This window comes from Hylobates moloch, unplaced genomic scaffold (genome assembly GCF_009828535.3).
Source record: "Hylobates moloch isolate HMO894 unplaced genomic scaffold, HMol_V3 SCAFFOLD_13, whole genome shotgun sequence".
NCBI lineage: Eukaryota > Metazoa > Chordata > Mammalia > Primates > Hylobatidae > Hylobates > Hylobates moloch.
Genome location: NW_026652288.1, coordinates 30,937,935 through 30,953,363, shown reverse-complemented (window position 1 = coordinate 30,953,363; position 15,429 = coordinate 30,937,935). Strand labels below are relative to the sequence as shown.

At 45.1% G+C, this 15,429-nt stretch overlaps 1 protein-coding gene across 2 annotated transcripts in view; it reads left to right on the top strand.

Moving 5' to 3' along the window:
* CAPN14 (calpain 14) overlaps window positions 1-15,429 on the top strand; it is a 42,383-nt gene that overhangs the window by 23,671 nt on the left and 3,283 nt on the right. For both annotated transcript variants that reach the window (XM_032172614.1, XM_058426806.1), the window contains 12 exons: window positions 786-949; window positions 2,072-2,235; window positions 2,741-2,749; window positions 4,670-4,875; window positions 5,794-5,830; window positions 6,338-6,394; window positions 7,678-7,735; window positions 10,803-10,867; window positions 13,186-13,254; window positions 13,945-14,020; window positions 14,624-14,740; window positions 15,125-15,180. In XM_032172614.1, the coding sequence (XP_032028505.1) occupies window positions 786-949; window positions 2,072-2,235; window positions 2,741-2,749; window positions 4,670-4,875; window positions 5,794-5,830; window positions 6,338-6,394; window positions 7,678-7,735; window positions 10,803-10,867; window positions 13,186-13,254; window positions 13,945-14,020; window positions 14,624-14,740; window positions 15,125-15,180 (1,078 nt within the window). The remainder of the gene's footprint in view (window positions 1-785; window positions 950-2,071; window positions 2,236-2,740; window positions 2,750-4,669; window positions 4,876-5,793; window positions 5,831-6,337; window positions 6,395-7,677; window positions 7,736-10,802; window positions 10,868-13,185; window positions 13,255-13,944; window positions 14,021-14,623; window positions 14,741-15,124; window positions 15,181-15,429) is intronic.

Below are 15,429 nucleotides of genomic sequence, written 5' to 3'. Positions count from 1 at the left end.
GGAAGAGACTGCAAAGTCTCGTCATAGGGTAGGACTCCGACCAATGCCCTCTAGAGCAGAGTAACACTGCCACCCACTCTGGAGCTGCTCACCTCATTTTTTGAAAGGCCACCAAGACATCCTGAGCTGATGCTGCTTCTAGGTGTCTGAAATGGACCCATCAGTTCTCCTTTGCTTTTGCTCACCACTGTTACTGTGAATGTCAACCCTCGTTCCAAGGACTGCTCCCATTAACCATCCAGTACAGCCTGCCACCGCCCTCTCCCTTTGGAAGGTCTTTCACTGAACTCAAGCTCTGCAAATTCCTGTTTTTTCCACTTTATGGTTAAGTAAACTGAGCATCAGACAGCTTAAATAGTGTCGCAGGCCACAAGTTAGCAAGTAGGGGCAAAGATCTTCATGAATTAATGATTAAGAACTGATATGTAATTCTTATTGAACATTTGTAGATAAAACAAATAACTAGTTAGCTATGCCTTAATTCAGCTGCTATCACCATGATTCCAGAAACTGGAACATCTCCCCCAGTCAGCCATGTGGCTGGCTGCTTCCACCCAGAGGGTGGGGCTTCTCAGTAGCTCCAACTCCCCACGATGGACCCTCACAGGGATCTAGCCAGCCCCAGCTCATGTGCCCATCGCCAGCTCAGCTCTGCACAAGAGCTGGTGTCTTTGTCCATGAGAGGGCTGGGATGCCCACTGCTCCGTTTCACCCTCCCCATGGGTCCTGATGACTAGGCGTTATCTGGTCCATCTCTTTGTGCTTTTCCTTCTTCCTCTCCACAGGATGATGCTGCAGGACTTTAAAACACATTTCGTGCTCCTGGTTATCTGTAAACTGACCCCAGGCCTGTTGAGCCAGGAGGCGGCCCAGAAGTGGACGTACACCATGCGGGAGGGGAGATGGGAGAAGCGGAGCACAGCTGGTGGCCAGAGGCAGTTGCTGCAGGGTGAGCATGTGCACAGGAGCCAGGCTCTCAGGGTGAGGTTGTGGGCGGGGGTGTGAGGGTGACTGCACAGAGGGGTGCAGCACAAATTCTGCATTGGCTGAGTGGGGAGGAGGCTCTGCTTGCCTCACTGTGTGTTGGGGCCCTGGGCTATGACCACAGGGAAGACGGGGCACCTTTGGTCCCAGTGTGCACCAAGGCAGAGTCCTCTCAGTCAAACTGCCAGCCTGTGGGGCTGCATCTTCCCAGAGGGTTGCCCTGTCCCAGTCAGCACTGGGGGTCACAGGCACACAGGCATGGTAAAAGCAGGGGCAAGGGAGAATCTTTTTTAGTTTTAGGACAAGACCACTGAAAACACTGAAGTAACCACCCCATAACTAGACAGGATTGAAATAGAAATTGTATAGGGCCCTTCTCACCTGGAGCCTGGGAGAAACACAAAGCCAGCGCTTCCCAGGCTCCCTAGATATGGGAGACAAACCTGTCTGGACTCGCAAGATGGGACAGGTTTAGTGACCCTGTCCCTTCCTCCACTTTGGAGATAGTGAGCCATCCCTTTTGAAGGCAAGGCCTGTGGGGTGTGACCTCAGCAGGCCAGCGTGGCCTTAGCTCTGGAGTCCCCCTTTTGACACAGTATTTCCCTCGAAGTCTGAAGCTGACCTTAAGCTAAGGTTTTGCATCTATTAAAATGCAAAGGCCCCTAGGATCATGGTCACCTCTCCAGGGAGTTAATACAATTGCTTACTCAGGTAGCACATGCTTGTGGGGTATAACACCTGGGCCAGGCACTGAGCAAGACACAGAGGCTACAGTGGTGGGAACAACTCCAGTCAGTGTGTCTGGAGAAGACCTCCAGGTGGAAGAGCAAGGTGGGAGGGCAGAGAGCCAAGGTTGAAGGGACCCCGACCCTGTCCCGATGGGCCTTAGGGTGATAAAGGCCTCCAGGTGGAAGAGCAAGGTGGAAGGGCGTAGATCCAAGGTTGAAGGGACTCCGACTCTGTCCCAATGGGCCTCAGGGTGTCAATCCTGGCAGAGGCGTCCTCAGACTGTTCACCTCTTAGTGTTTGGCAAGCAGGATGCATGGGGATCCGGGGCCCATTCTCACCTTGCTGTGTTCTGCTCCAGACACATTTTGGAAGAACCCACAGTTCCTGCTGTCTGTCTGGAGGCCTGAGGAGGGCAGGAGATCCCTGAGGCCCTGCAGCGTGCTGGTGTCCCTGCTGCAGAAGCCCAGGCACAGGTGCCACAGGCAGAAGGCTCTCCTCTCCATTGGCTTCTACATCTATAGGGTAGGTGGACCTCTGAACCACAGGAGCATGGGACCAACCATGGGGGTCACCAACAGTTACCATGTCTTCCTGTTTCTTGTCTTCATCACCATCTATTTCTGTTCACAGACCTGGGTTTTCAAATCCAGGCTCTGTCCTTTAGGAACATGTGATTTAGAGCAAGTCACCTTCTTGCACTAGGCCATCAGTTTCTACAATGATATTTAGGCAAAGGGTAGAATAAAAGAGGATTATGTGGTAGTGCTTGTTATTGTGCCTGGCACATAGTATAATCAATGTTGGCTTCCTTTTCCTCTCCCCAAAAGCCAAGCATTCTTTCTCTCCCTCTTTTCCAGAATTTCCAATGATAGATTAAAATGTCACTGATAGAACAGCAGGTCTTGTGGGAGGGGACAGAGCTTCTGGGTAGGGCCTTGTATATCAGCTTCTATTCGGGTTTCAGTTTATGAAAGAGCCAGATTCCCTGCCTAATGAGATCTCTCTTTTGTTTTGTTTTGTTTTTTAGATGAACAAGGTGAGTTCTGCACTTGACCGGGTGGCCGTATTTTGGGGTGATATCACATGTGGCCAAGCCTCCACAGGATTTAGTTAGACTGGAGCAGGCTTATACTGCATAAGAAGCTATGATAATTCCTGATGATGAGAATGTCTGCCCACTGCCTGTGTGTATATGAAAGTAAAGCACATCTGTTAATCTTTTTTATCCAAAGACCCCCAAGAGATCCTCCTGCATCTGTCGAAAAGTCTTAGAGCCTAGCATAGAAGCAATAAATTTTAGAATTTATTAAATTCCTACACAAATACCTAGGGCTAGTATTGAAGACCATCACAGCATAGGAAAGATGATAAATTACAATCTTGACTGGGTTATGAAACCCAAAATAAAATAGATTTAAAACATACAGGACATCAAAGACCATGCAGCCCACCTCCCTAGGGAGAAGGGACAAAGGCTTGGGGACATGTGGCAGGAGCATGAGCAGAGGGACAAGAACACTTCCGTGCATCAGCTGCTGTGGCAGCCAGGAGGGGTCAGGTAGGAAGGCCCAAGGAATCCCAGCTTCTGAGGGGGGCAGCTATTATTTTATTTCCCAAAGAAAACAGGAGTAAAACGCTTACTTTTCTCAGGTTGGATTGAATCAAGTAAAAGGATTATTGTAGAGAAACCATTTTACGCAGGGTCTTTTTTTGTTGTTTTTCTCGCAGGAACACTGAACACTCTCAAATTTGTCTATTAATTTAAAAAGAAAAAGTTATTTATGTCATGCCTACTTCTAAATAGAATTTGGGTCAACCTACAATAAAAAAGTATAAATGGAGGAAACCTGCAAATCAGCTACAAAATTTCAAAGCCATTAAAAAATAACAAAGGGATGAGAGCTAGGTAGGCAGTTGCTTCTACCACGAAAACTAAACCCAGGACAGTTACCATGGCTCATTATACAATTTAGCTCTGAGATTCCTAGTAGCCCATGGCAAAGAGGGCAATTGGATGATTCCCTAGTTCTCATTGTGTTAGAAAAGAATGCCTACATCATCAGGATATGTATTTTATTTCCCAAACATTGAGGAATTTGCTAAATATCTGTTTATGTGGGTGGGTGATATCTTTGTTAGCAGTTGTGTATAAACTGGAGAGAGGATCCTGGTGTGGGTCCCCTCTCCCTCTACAGCCCTGAGTGAAAACAAAGGGGAGAGGAAGCAAGAGAGAAAAATAGGGAGAGATGGAGAAACAAAGGATGCAGAGAGAGAGAGAGAGAGAATATGAATCAGATAAAACAAAGCAGATACCCAAGAAATGTCAGATGTCAGAACCAGAGCCCTGATTCGGGTCTTCTGAGCTCTTGTCCAGTTCTCTTTGTCCTTTACAAGGGTGTTTTTCCCTGAGTTGATGCGGAATGTCCAGCTTATCTGTGTGTAGCTGTGTGGTGTAAGTGGGAGTGTGGTGGTGGTCCATCTGTATCTGTGACCATAAGTCATGCCACATCACATACATGGAGGCAGCATCAGGAAGGGTAAAGAACAGAAGCATTGGAACTCAGCTATCCTTAATTCCCATCAGGCTGGGACTGTAACCAGCCGATGACTCTGGGCAGATGACCTAACCTGTCTAAGCCTCAGAGCCCTCAACTGTAAAATGGAAGGCACAGGGACATTCCTCACGTCATTTAGTGCTGGTGTTGTTTTTAAGGTAAGTCAAATGAAATGACACGTGTTTATGTAGTCCCTGATAGCTTCCAGCAAAGGTGCAGCCCTCCACACACATATTCTGGTTTTTCCTTTCCTCCCCACTTGTTTCGTCCTCCACTAGGGCATATTGGATTTGGCAGAGCAGGGGCCACCTTAGTCCTGGCTCAGAGCTTTGAGGGCCTCAGGCCTGGCCACTGCCCTGGGTCATCACCTCCATTGCTGTTCTTCTGTCCTCTACCCACAGTACCATGATGACCAGAGGAGACTGCCCCCCGAGTTCTTCCAGAGAAACACTCCTCTGAGCCAGCCTGATAGGTTTCTCAGGGAGAAAGAAGTGAGTCAGGAGCTGTGTCTGGAACCAGGGATGTACCTCATTGTGCCCTGCACATTGGAGGCCCACCAGAAGTCAGAGTTCATCCTCCGGGTCTTCTCCAGGAAGCACATCTTTTAGTAAGGACACAAGGTCTCTCCTAGAGGGTGGGGACCACTTGGGTGAGGACAGTCAAGGAGGGTAAGGTTGGAAATGGCAGAGACCAGGGTCTCTGCTGCTGAGACAGAAGAGAGATGGGGAGAGCAGGAGACCAGGTGACTTTCTGCATGGAGAACATCCCTCCCATTCCTTCCCACCCTCCTTCCACTCACAAACTAACACCATGCTAGACGTTGGAGAGAAAAAGATAAAACACACATGGCTTCTGCCCTCCTGAAGTTCAAGGTCTGGAAAGAACACAGATATGTGAGCAGTTATTGATCTTCCAGTGCATCCAGTGTAAGCATTTTATATGTACAGGGTGTTACAAGAGCCTCAAGGAGGAGAATTTGAGCCAATTCCTACGGTCCTGGGGGAAGCAGGAGTGGCTTCAGGGAGGGGGTGACTATTAAAAGATGCATAGGGGTTGTTCAAATGAGGGGAGGCTGTCATGAACTAGCAGGCTTCCATTCTAGTACTGTATCCAGTTGAATAAATGTGCACATATCCCAACCAAACATATTATTTTGCCTACGATTGTTTTACCTGCCAGGTTTTGTGTTTTTTGTTTTGTTTTGTTTGTTTGTTTTTTATGTCTTGGCCACAGGTAGTTTGACTTGATCTCAGGCAGGCCCCACTGCCATGTCAGACCACTAAGTCTCATGCTCATCTTTTAAGACTAGTTAGATGAGGGTGCAGGGAATTACAAGCAGTGTGCTGTGCACATGGCTGGAATGTACCTTCAAGGGGAAACAGGAAGTGAGGTGTGAGAGCTGGGCGGGCCCTCGTGGTGCCTCAGTGAAGGAACATGGAAGACGAGCTCCCAGGAGAGGGGGAAGATTGGCCAAGAAATTCCCAAGAGGAAACTCTGGGTTTTTTCTTTGTTTATTTGTTCTCAGTGAAATTGGCAGCAATTCTGGTGTTGTCTTCTTGAAGGTGAGTAGTCTGGTGGAATTCCATATGGCTGGGACTGCTTTCCAAGCCAGGATGTTGGGTTTCTCCCTTCAAGAGGAGTCAGGAGTCAGGGGAGGAGATATGCAGATCCTTACAGACCCTGTTCTGTGGCAAACATTACCTGTTATATCCTAACAGTACCTGGGCTTTGCTGTTTTTGCACCAACAAAGAGTAGAGAACTACCCTTCTGATCAGGTCCTTGTCACTGATGGTCCAGAGCCCCAGCTGTATGAGTTACATCTCTACTTTCCTCTGCTTCTCTTTATCTGGTGTTTCTTTTGTCCATTTCACTGTTTGTGATTTCCCCAGAGTCAGGGAAAATTGGAGAAGCAAGGGTTTTTTGTAAATGCTATGGTGTGAAATTAAAGACAATGCAAAGTCAAGCTCATGGATTTCAGAAACCTGGAAGCCATGAGACATTAGGGTGTGCATGAAAGTCCATTTATACAGGTGAATAATTATGTCTTTCTACGTGTCTCTTCCTATAGGAGACAGAAGACCAAAATGAAAGGCAGAATGAATTCTTCACCAAATTCTTTGAAAAGGTTAGTTGAACAGGTGTGGCGGGGGGTGAGGAAGAGCAGGGGACAAAGTGGAGCTTATCATTTTATAAAGTATAGGTTTGCATCTGCTTGAGGCTGCATAGAAACTGTGATTTAAGGCTACCTATTCCCCAAACTGCCACTTTCTATTAAAGTCCTCACGTTTTAGACAAATAAGTAAAGCCATTGTCTAGAAGGCTCCTGTAAAAAGATTCTCTGTTCTTGGAAGCTCCATTGATTAGTTGTAGGGAAAGCAACTTTAATCTTTCATCCCTGAGAAAATAGGATATAGCAGAGTACAGTGTCAGAATTGGGAGTGGGACAGGGGGTGGGGGGTGCAGAGCATGACAATGACAAGCTCTAGGGGACTTGGGGAGGGCCACTGGAGGGGAGCCCAGGGAGAAGGGGCCCTTGAGTGGTCACCTGGAGAGGGGGTGGGACTGATAAGAAGGGGGAGGGCCTGGGACACACACTTGGTCTCTGTGGCTTCTTCCCTTGGGCTGACCCAGATATGAGTCCAGCAAGGGCTAATGGTGTGAGTGCAGGGCTCTGGAGGCCACGCTTTCCGAACCTGCAAGACACTTAGGAATAGGGTGAGAAACATACTGGAAATCTGGGGTCTGATATTTGAGCAATGTCACTAAACCAGAGAACATGAGCCCCTTATGTTAGTGACACTCCTGGTTTAAAGTCACAATTTACCTGCCTTGCCCATCTGGAATTTTGTTTAATGTAGCTGGAGAGGAGAAATCAGAATCCTATGTGTATTGTTTATTAAAGTCTTCCTCCATACCAGTGGTTTCCAAACATTTGATGCTGCAATCCTTTTATCAAATGAAGTCTGATAGAGAATCCCAATCTATATAAAACAACTAAAAATTGCATATTATGAATATGCCTCAGTTTTAAAAATTCAGATGTTTGATACTTATATTTCATTGATATATTTTAAAATCAAATGTTCATATAAAGAGTTTCTTTTAATAAACTCTAAGATTAAAATCTGAAGTTTTGACTGATGACATTTTATTGAGAATGAAATTCAAACCAAATTGTTGGCTAAACTTCAGCAGCACCTGGATAGCACCTTCGAAAATCACTGTTCTTAAAGCCTACTTAAAAGTCATGCCCTGCCAGGGTTCTCTGGGGTTGGCACCCAGTTAAAAAGCATTGTGAAGTTCTTAGGAAATCCCAGTTTAATTTCATGGCCAGTCATATGATCCCTCTGCCATCTAATGAACCTTCAGTAACAGTTATTTTTTCTTGCCAATCTGCTTTCTATTCAGTATCCAGAAATTAATGCAGTTCAACTGCAGAACCTCCTGAACCAGATGACCTGGTCAAGTAAGTGTTGTAGAGCCATTCTGTACGACTTAGAGGGGATAAAACTTTTGGACTACAGGGCCCACCACCCCGCTAACCTTTTTTGTATTTTATAGAAAAGGTTTCCCCTGGTCTTCACTCTGACCTCGGGAGTGCTGGGATTACAAGCGCGAGCCACCGCGCCCAGCTGGGATGCAACTTTTCTAAACTCTGGCTTTGTTTCTCTTTCCCTTGGTGGGATGTGTGAATTACTGAGCACTGGTCTCAACTGTGGCTATATTTTACACAAGGGTGGATTATGTGATCTGAAAAAGCAGTAGGGAAATTTATGCAGCTTTGAAAATCGTTATTATTATTTTGCTTACTTTGGGTATAGAGATATATGGCAGTGAAAATGAAGAGTCCTGCCATTTTGCTAGTCAGAAAGGAATAACTGAGTACCTCTTTCTTGGCATATCAATTCCATGTGGAAGAACTGCACCCGTTTCCTCAACCTGGGATATAAATATTAAGTATTAACTAGCCTACCCAGGGAACTGTCTGATGAACTCATGTTAAATTATTCAGGCAACAAAACTCTGGAAAGAGAGAGCACACCACTTAGAAGAATTGCAAATGGGTAGCACAGAGGCTTTCATATGAAACCTGGGATAAATTATTAGAAAGGCTTACAGTCCATATAAAATATTTTATACATATATTTGGAGTGAGAAGAACACAGAATAAATAGGCTGATTTCTCCAGGGAGACGAATGAACTTCAAAGTAAAAAAATAAAACAACCAGAGTATTTGCTGCCAAAGTTAGATGATTGCTTCTTTCTATGAAGCCAAGATTTCAAATCCAGACAAATTACAGTCCAGGCTATTGTGTGATTCAGAGTTTGAAAGAATTTGCAGAAGGCTTCTCAAAGCCAAATTCAGTTATCAGTAAAACAGCCAGAAGGAAAGACTCTAGGAATTGTAGAACCTAAGACTCCCCTTCCCGGCTGAAAAAAAATTCTAGGCTAATTCTAGGGAAATCACCTAGAAGCAATGGCTTGTGCACATTTATAAGTTTTTAAAGGCCTTGATTGCATATATATACAAAATGGTTTTCCAAAGCATTTATCAACAAATTGCTTTCATTTAGTCCTATGAGAGGGTTCTAGATGGATAGATCAGAGAAATACTGTATATTTTGGCAAAATATTTGGTGAGTCTCCCGTGATAAATGATAAAATGTGGGTTGGAAAATAATAATAAAAGATGTATTTACAACAAATCTTATCACCATTCCCAAGAGTTATACAAATATAAAACTAGAGGGATAATTCTATCCAGTTACAGGCAAGAGTCTATATGCTTAGATGTTTAGATGAGAGTTCTTAGATTCTGTCTGCCCTTGGTCCTGTTCATTTCCCCAATTTTTATTAATGTCTTGGAAGAAGACATGGAATATAGGCTTATTGGAGCTGCAGATGGCACAAAGCTGGGAGAAATCATTAATATAATAGATAGCAGAACTGAAATTCAGAATGTTTTCAACAAGCTGTGCCCAAACTAAAAAGATGAAATGTAGTCAGGAAGGTAATAAACCACTGCCATTTTGATATAGACCATTTTAAAATGGTAGCGCAAGTTCTTAACAGAAGAGACCTCATTTTTCTGGCAGTTTATGTGAAAGATATTTGGTTAATTTAGTTGACCTCTAGCTAACATGAACTAACTGTTTCAGGTTGCTGCTAAATAAGCTCATACAAATTCAGGCTGCATTTAATGGGAGCATTTAGATGTGTGTTTTTAAAACTGTGTTCCAGGAAATGTTAGAAACCAAGAGGTTTAGTAAGTGTTCCATGAAATAAAAGTGGTTAGCTTCTGTGGTCGATTGTACTTGGGTCTTTAGTACCTGACATACAGTAAAGTGCATGGCGAATGAAGAAAAGCATCAATAGATGCAAAGTATCCCACATTTCTTTGACCACAAAAGTCTTTCTCTGCAGAAAATCTCCTTTGAAACATAATTTGGGAAATGCTGACTGAAAACTGGAAGTGATAGGTCTACTGTATTCTGTTCAATCAAATTGCATCTGGAGGACTGTGTTCAAATCTTGGCACCATATTTCAAAGAGATACTGGCAAAATGTAGGGCTCAGAAAAGGGTGTCAAGGGTTTAGAAACCATTGCATCTGAGGAGTAGTTTGAGAAATATTCAGATGTTTAGAAGGGAAAGCAGAAGTCAAAGAAGAGACAAATACCATTTTATGCTTTTCTGGAGGTGAAACTAGGACCAGTGAGCCACTGTTATAGGAGGTTCCTTTGGACTTAATGAAAGAAGTTTCTCCTGACTGAAGTTCTTCACTCATGTGAAAAAGTGAGCACTGTAACTGACAGACCATCCATCAAGAAACCTGAGGAGGGCCGGGCGTGGTGGCTCACTCCTGTAATCCCAGCACTTTGGGAGGCTGAGATGGGTGGATTACTTGAGGTCAGGAGTTTGAGACCAGCCTGGCCAACATGGTGAAATGCTGTCTCTACCAAAAATATAAAAAATTAGCCAGATGTGGCGGTGCGCTCCTGTAATCCCAGCTACTCAGGAGGCTGAGGCAGGAGAATTGCTTGAATCCGGGAGGCAGAGGTTGCAGTGAGCCAAGATTGTGCCACTCCAGCCTGGGTGATAGAATGAGACTCCATCTGGAAAGAAAGGAAGGAAGGAAGGAAGGAAAGAAAGAAAGACAAACCAAGAAACCTGAGGAAAGAATCCCCCAATTTGGTTGGGAGCTTGAACAAGTTGACCTCTTGGATCTCTTTGAGATTTGGGAGTTTGATTCTATGATCCTGGCCCTCCCTAGGTACAAAGGGCATGTTCATTTGGCCCTCTGTGTGAGCAAATCCAAGCCATACCAGGCGTCCCCTACAGCATTTGACTTTCTCCATGGGTGTAGGAACGACCATCACCCCCGTCTCTCTGCTGCCTTCCGTTTTCACTCTTCCCAGCCCACGTACATGGTGGTCATCAGCTGGCCCACACAACACTGCCTCTTTCTGCTCAGAAAAGGGGTGTGCAGACCTGAAGCCAGCCCCCATGTGGACTCTTTCACTCCTTCACAGGTCTGGGGAGCAGACAGCCCTTCTTTAGCCTGGAAGCCTGCCAGGGGATCCTGGCCTTACTGGACGTATCCTTTCAGGTTTGTGGGTGGATGCTTGCTTTTGGTTGAGAGCTTCACTCTGGAGCTAGGCAGAGTATATTTGAATCCCAACCCCAATCCTTGCTAATTGTGGGATCCTGGACAAGTCACTGAGCCTCATTATGCATCCAGATGCTCATCTGAAGCATGGAGAGAGTGTTGAAACTTACTTAGTAGGATTAATGTGGGAATGCAAATGAGATAATACAGGTAAAATGCTGGGGTCAGAGGTATCATCTAATAGGTGACCAATATTAGCCATCCATCACAATAATTTCATTTCCTGGGAATGAGGATGAGGCAGCTAGAAGGTGGTGGTTAGTAACAGCTCTCCAGGTTTACAAGAGCCTTTACAAAAGCCCTGGGGCCCTATGTTTTCCATTTAATAACTGGGTGGTGGCTGCCCCCATGCACAGATCAGGAAACTAGGGCTCAGGGAAGTTAAACAACGTGCCACAAACTCAGCTGTCCTGTTTCTCAGCCCTGCAATTTTTCTAGCAAACACACTGCCTTTCTAAGTGGATAATTGTAATCAATGTTTGATCATCCATACTATGGAGAGGCATATTGAATAGATAGCCTAAGGGGGGTTGTAAAAACAAAAACAGTCTGCAGAAACTCAGAGACAGTGCAGGATTAGGTGTACAGGCATGGGGCAGGGTCCAGCTCTGTCACCAGCTGTATGAACTTGAACAAGATCAGACCCTCTCCAAGTGCTCATTTCATCACCTGGAACATGGGGGCGTTAATGCTGACCTCACCTGCTACAGGTGAAGTGTGTAACCCAGTGATGGATTCATGGCGAGGGCTCAAACAGAGATGGGGTGTGGTGGTACTTTGACCCAATGTCTCTGATGCTAGGGGTATCTGGGCATGGTTTACAAAGCCAATCATTAAACTTAAAAAAATGTAAAAGGCATCATTAGCCACTCTGTGCCTGACTCCTTCCATAAGCTGGTTTTTAAAATAATAATAAAAAAAGGTTACTGTTTTTAAAATTTAAATCACATCAAATTGGCCATGTCAAAATATCCTGCCTCGATATGAATAGACCCTTCTCAAAAGAAGACATTTATGCAGCCAACAGTCACATGAAAAAATGCTCATCATCACTGGTCATCAGAGAAATGCTAATCAAAACCACGAGATACCATCTCACACCAGTTAGAATGGTGATCATTAAAAAGTCAGGAAACAATAGATGCTGGAGAGGATGTGGATAAATAGGAACACTTTTACACCGTTGGTGGGACTGTAAACTAGTTCAACCATTGTGGAAGACAGTGTGGCAATTCCTCAAGGATCTAGAACTAGAAATAGCATTTGACCCAGTGATCCCATTACTGGGTATATACCCAAAGGATTATAAATCATGCTGCTATAAAGACACATGCACACGTATGTTTATTGTGGCACTATTCACAATAGCAAAGACTTGGAACCAACCCAAATATCCATCAGTGATAGACTGGATTAAGAAAATGTGGCATATATACACCATGGAATACTATGCAGCCATATAGAAGGATGAGTTCATGTTCTTTACAGGGACATGGATGCAGCTTGAAACCATCATTCTGAGCAAACTATCGCAAGGACAGAAAACCAAACACTGCGTGTTCTCACTTATAGGTGGGAATTGAACAATGAGAACACAGGGTGGGGAACGTCACACCCTGGGGCCTGTCGGGGGGTGGGGGACAGGGGGAGGGATAACATTAGGAGAAATACCTAATGTAAATGACGAGTTAAAGGGGGCAGCAAACCAACATGGCACATGTATACCTATGTAACAAACCTGCACATTGTGCACATGTACCCATAAAGAACTCAATAAAGGATGCTAAGAAGAAAAAAAGTAGGAGTGAAAGGAAGAGGCAGTGGGGTATGTCATATTTAATTTGTTTATGTTTAGGTGTAAAAGACTTCAAGTATATTAAAATTATATCACCATCTATTAATACTACTGGTACTCCACTAATGATAATAAAAGATAACATTTCATAGCATTAAAAAAATTCTGCCTCACTTAATGCTAGCTGTGGTCATCACCATCATCACCTCCATCATCATCACTTCTCCCAGTGCTGCTATGCTCTGGGCTCATTCTATTTTTTCCTAGCAAGAGTGAGGGAGCCCTGGGTTGGACTGGCCAGCGAAGTGAGGCCAACTGATGAAATCAGACATGATCAGACATTGAATGAGGCCATCCACAAATTGCACATCACTTTGTGGAGGGCTGATCACTGCCTCCAAAGCATGGATGGAACTCTCCCTGGCAACTTTTACCTTAACCTATTAATCAGCTTAATGCATCGGGTACTATGAGCATCCAGGAATTCAGGGACCTGTGGAAGCAGCTGAAGCTCTCTCAGGTAAGAACAAGTCTTAACCACACCTCTTTGGAAAATGGTATAGGAATGGCAGTTCTGCAAAGCTGTAGAAGATACTTCTCTCCCCTGCAGCCCTTTATATCCAACTCACCAGACTTTCTCTATTCTGCCTTCAGTGAGCATTTCCTCCATTGGTCTCTTCCAAACTCAGAAAGCTGGTCGCAGTAGTCTCCTGAAGTTCCAAAACACATATCTGATCATGCTGCTTCCTTACAAAAAGCTTTTTTAAGACTCCCCATGGGCTTCAGAGAAAGTCCAAACTCCTTGGCACACTTGGCATTTAAAGTCTTTCATAAATTTGCTCCTTCTTGCTCTTCCAATCATTGCTCACAACTCACATCTCTCCCACTTGTCTCCTGAGTCAGAAAGCTGGAATCACTTTAAAGTGTGGATAGTGTGCTCACATTAAGCACATTTACCCACACCAAGACTGTCTATACCCCATGAGAAAAGACTTTTCTGTTTCTCAGAAGCTTTGTTCTGCAGGAAACATGAGGTGGTAGGATACCAGCATGGACTCTGCCATATTCTTATCCTGGTAGCAGGCCCTGCATGTGGAGCCTCAGATATCTTCAACAGCCCCTCTGCGGTGCTGACAGGGGGCACACAGGGGCTCTCAGATGGTGCTTGGAAATGCCTGGCTTCCTGAACCTCTTATCTGGTTCTTTGCAGAAGGTTTTCCACAAGCAAGACCATGGGTCAGGATACCTGAACTGGGAGCAGCTGCATGCTGCCATGAGAGAGGCAGGTAGGCACAGGAAGAGCTGCAGCTGTGGGCACACACGGGCAGGGTGCACACTCATCAGGCAGAGGAGAGGGGACGTGTGGCATGCTGAAGTAACTCTGATACGCAGTGTGACTCTCAAAGACGTAGATCTGCAATCAACACAAACATTTTTTATGATTGTCACTGTGATCCTAGCCAACATTGATGGAGGGTTGGCACATTCAACTTCTTATTTAATCTTCAACACCACCTTGTTATAATCCTCACTTCACAGAGGAAGAAATTGAAGCTCAATTGCCTGGGGTTTAAATTTAGGACTACTGGGCTCCCAAGCAGGTACTTTTGAGCACTTAGCAGACTGCCTCCTTCCTTGAAGGCCAGTAACATACTTGATGAAAACAGCCTCATGCTGGTTGCCTTAACAGACAGGGGTGAGGAGTAGGGATTAAATAAAATAAATTGGTTAAACAATTAAACAATTCAGAATGAACCCTATAAAAGGAGATTTCCATGCTATCAGGATTCAGGTCCCTAAACTGGAGGGACAATTGAAGGGGCCTTGGGCAGGAGGGGAGCTGGGTGCAAGCCCCCAACATCCACAGCAGGAGCTTATGCTCAATGCAGGAATCGTGCTCAGTGATGGTATCTGTCAGCTGATGCTCATCCGCTACGGCGGCCCCCACCTCCAGATGGACTTTGTCAGCTTCGTCCACTTGATGCTGCGTGTAGAGAACATGGAGGGTGAGCCGGTGGGAAGCTGGGGAGGGCCAGGTCTTCCTCTGCTGCCCCATGACTTCCCACCTGTCCCTAGTTTAAGCACAAGGGAGGACAGCCGCCATCTCAGAAACAGCAAACCAGGGAAGCTGTGGGGACCTCCAGCCAAGTGCCTGTGAACCCTGGCTGCAGATACCCAAACTCATTTGTTTCCTGCCTTGTTCCAGAGACAAAGGCTTGAAGTGGCTCACTTATCATAGGTGTGGCTGCATGTGGTCACATGTAGGCTGACATTAGGTTCCCTCTCGTTTTCAGAATGGATGTGGTTAAGGTGAGATATATGAGAGGAACTAATTCATAATGTTTCCAATACACACATTAGCTGTATTTCTTTCTGCTGCATTTTCACAGATGTCTTCCAAAACTTAACCCAAGATGGCAAAGGGATATACCTCCAGAAGCCAGAGGTAAGACTTGCCCCAAGGGGGTGGTTCATGTCATCTTAGGTAGAGGTGGCCTTTGCAGGACCATGCTCTTGTGAAGGAGAAGGGCTCTGGGGACCCGTTATTCTGCTGAATTTGAAATTGAGCACTACATTCGTTGCACTCATTCATTCATTCATTCATTCACCCATCAAATATTTTCTGAGCGCCCAGTTTGTGCCAGGCACATATGAAAGGTGTATCCAATAACTCTGATTGCAATAATGCCATGTG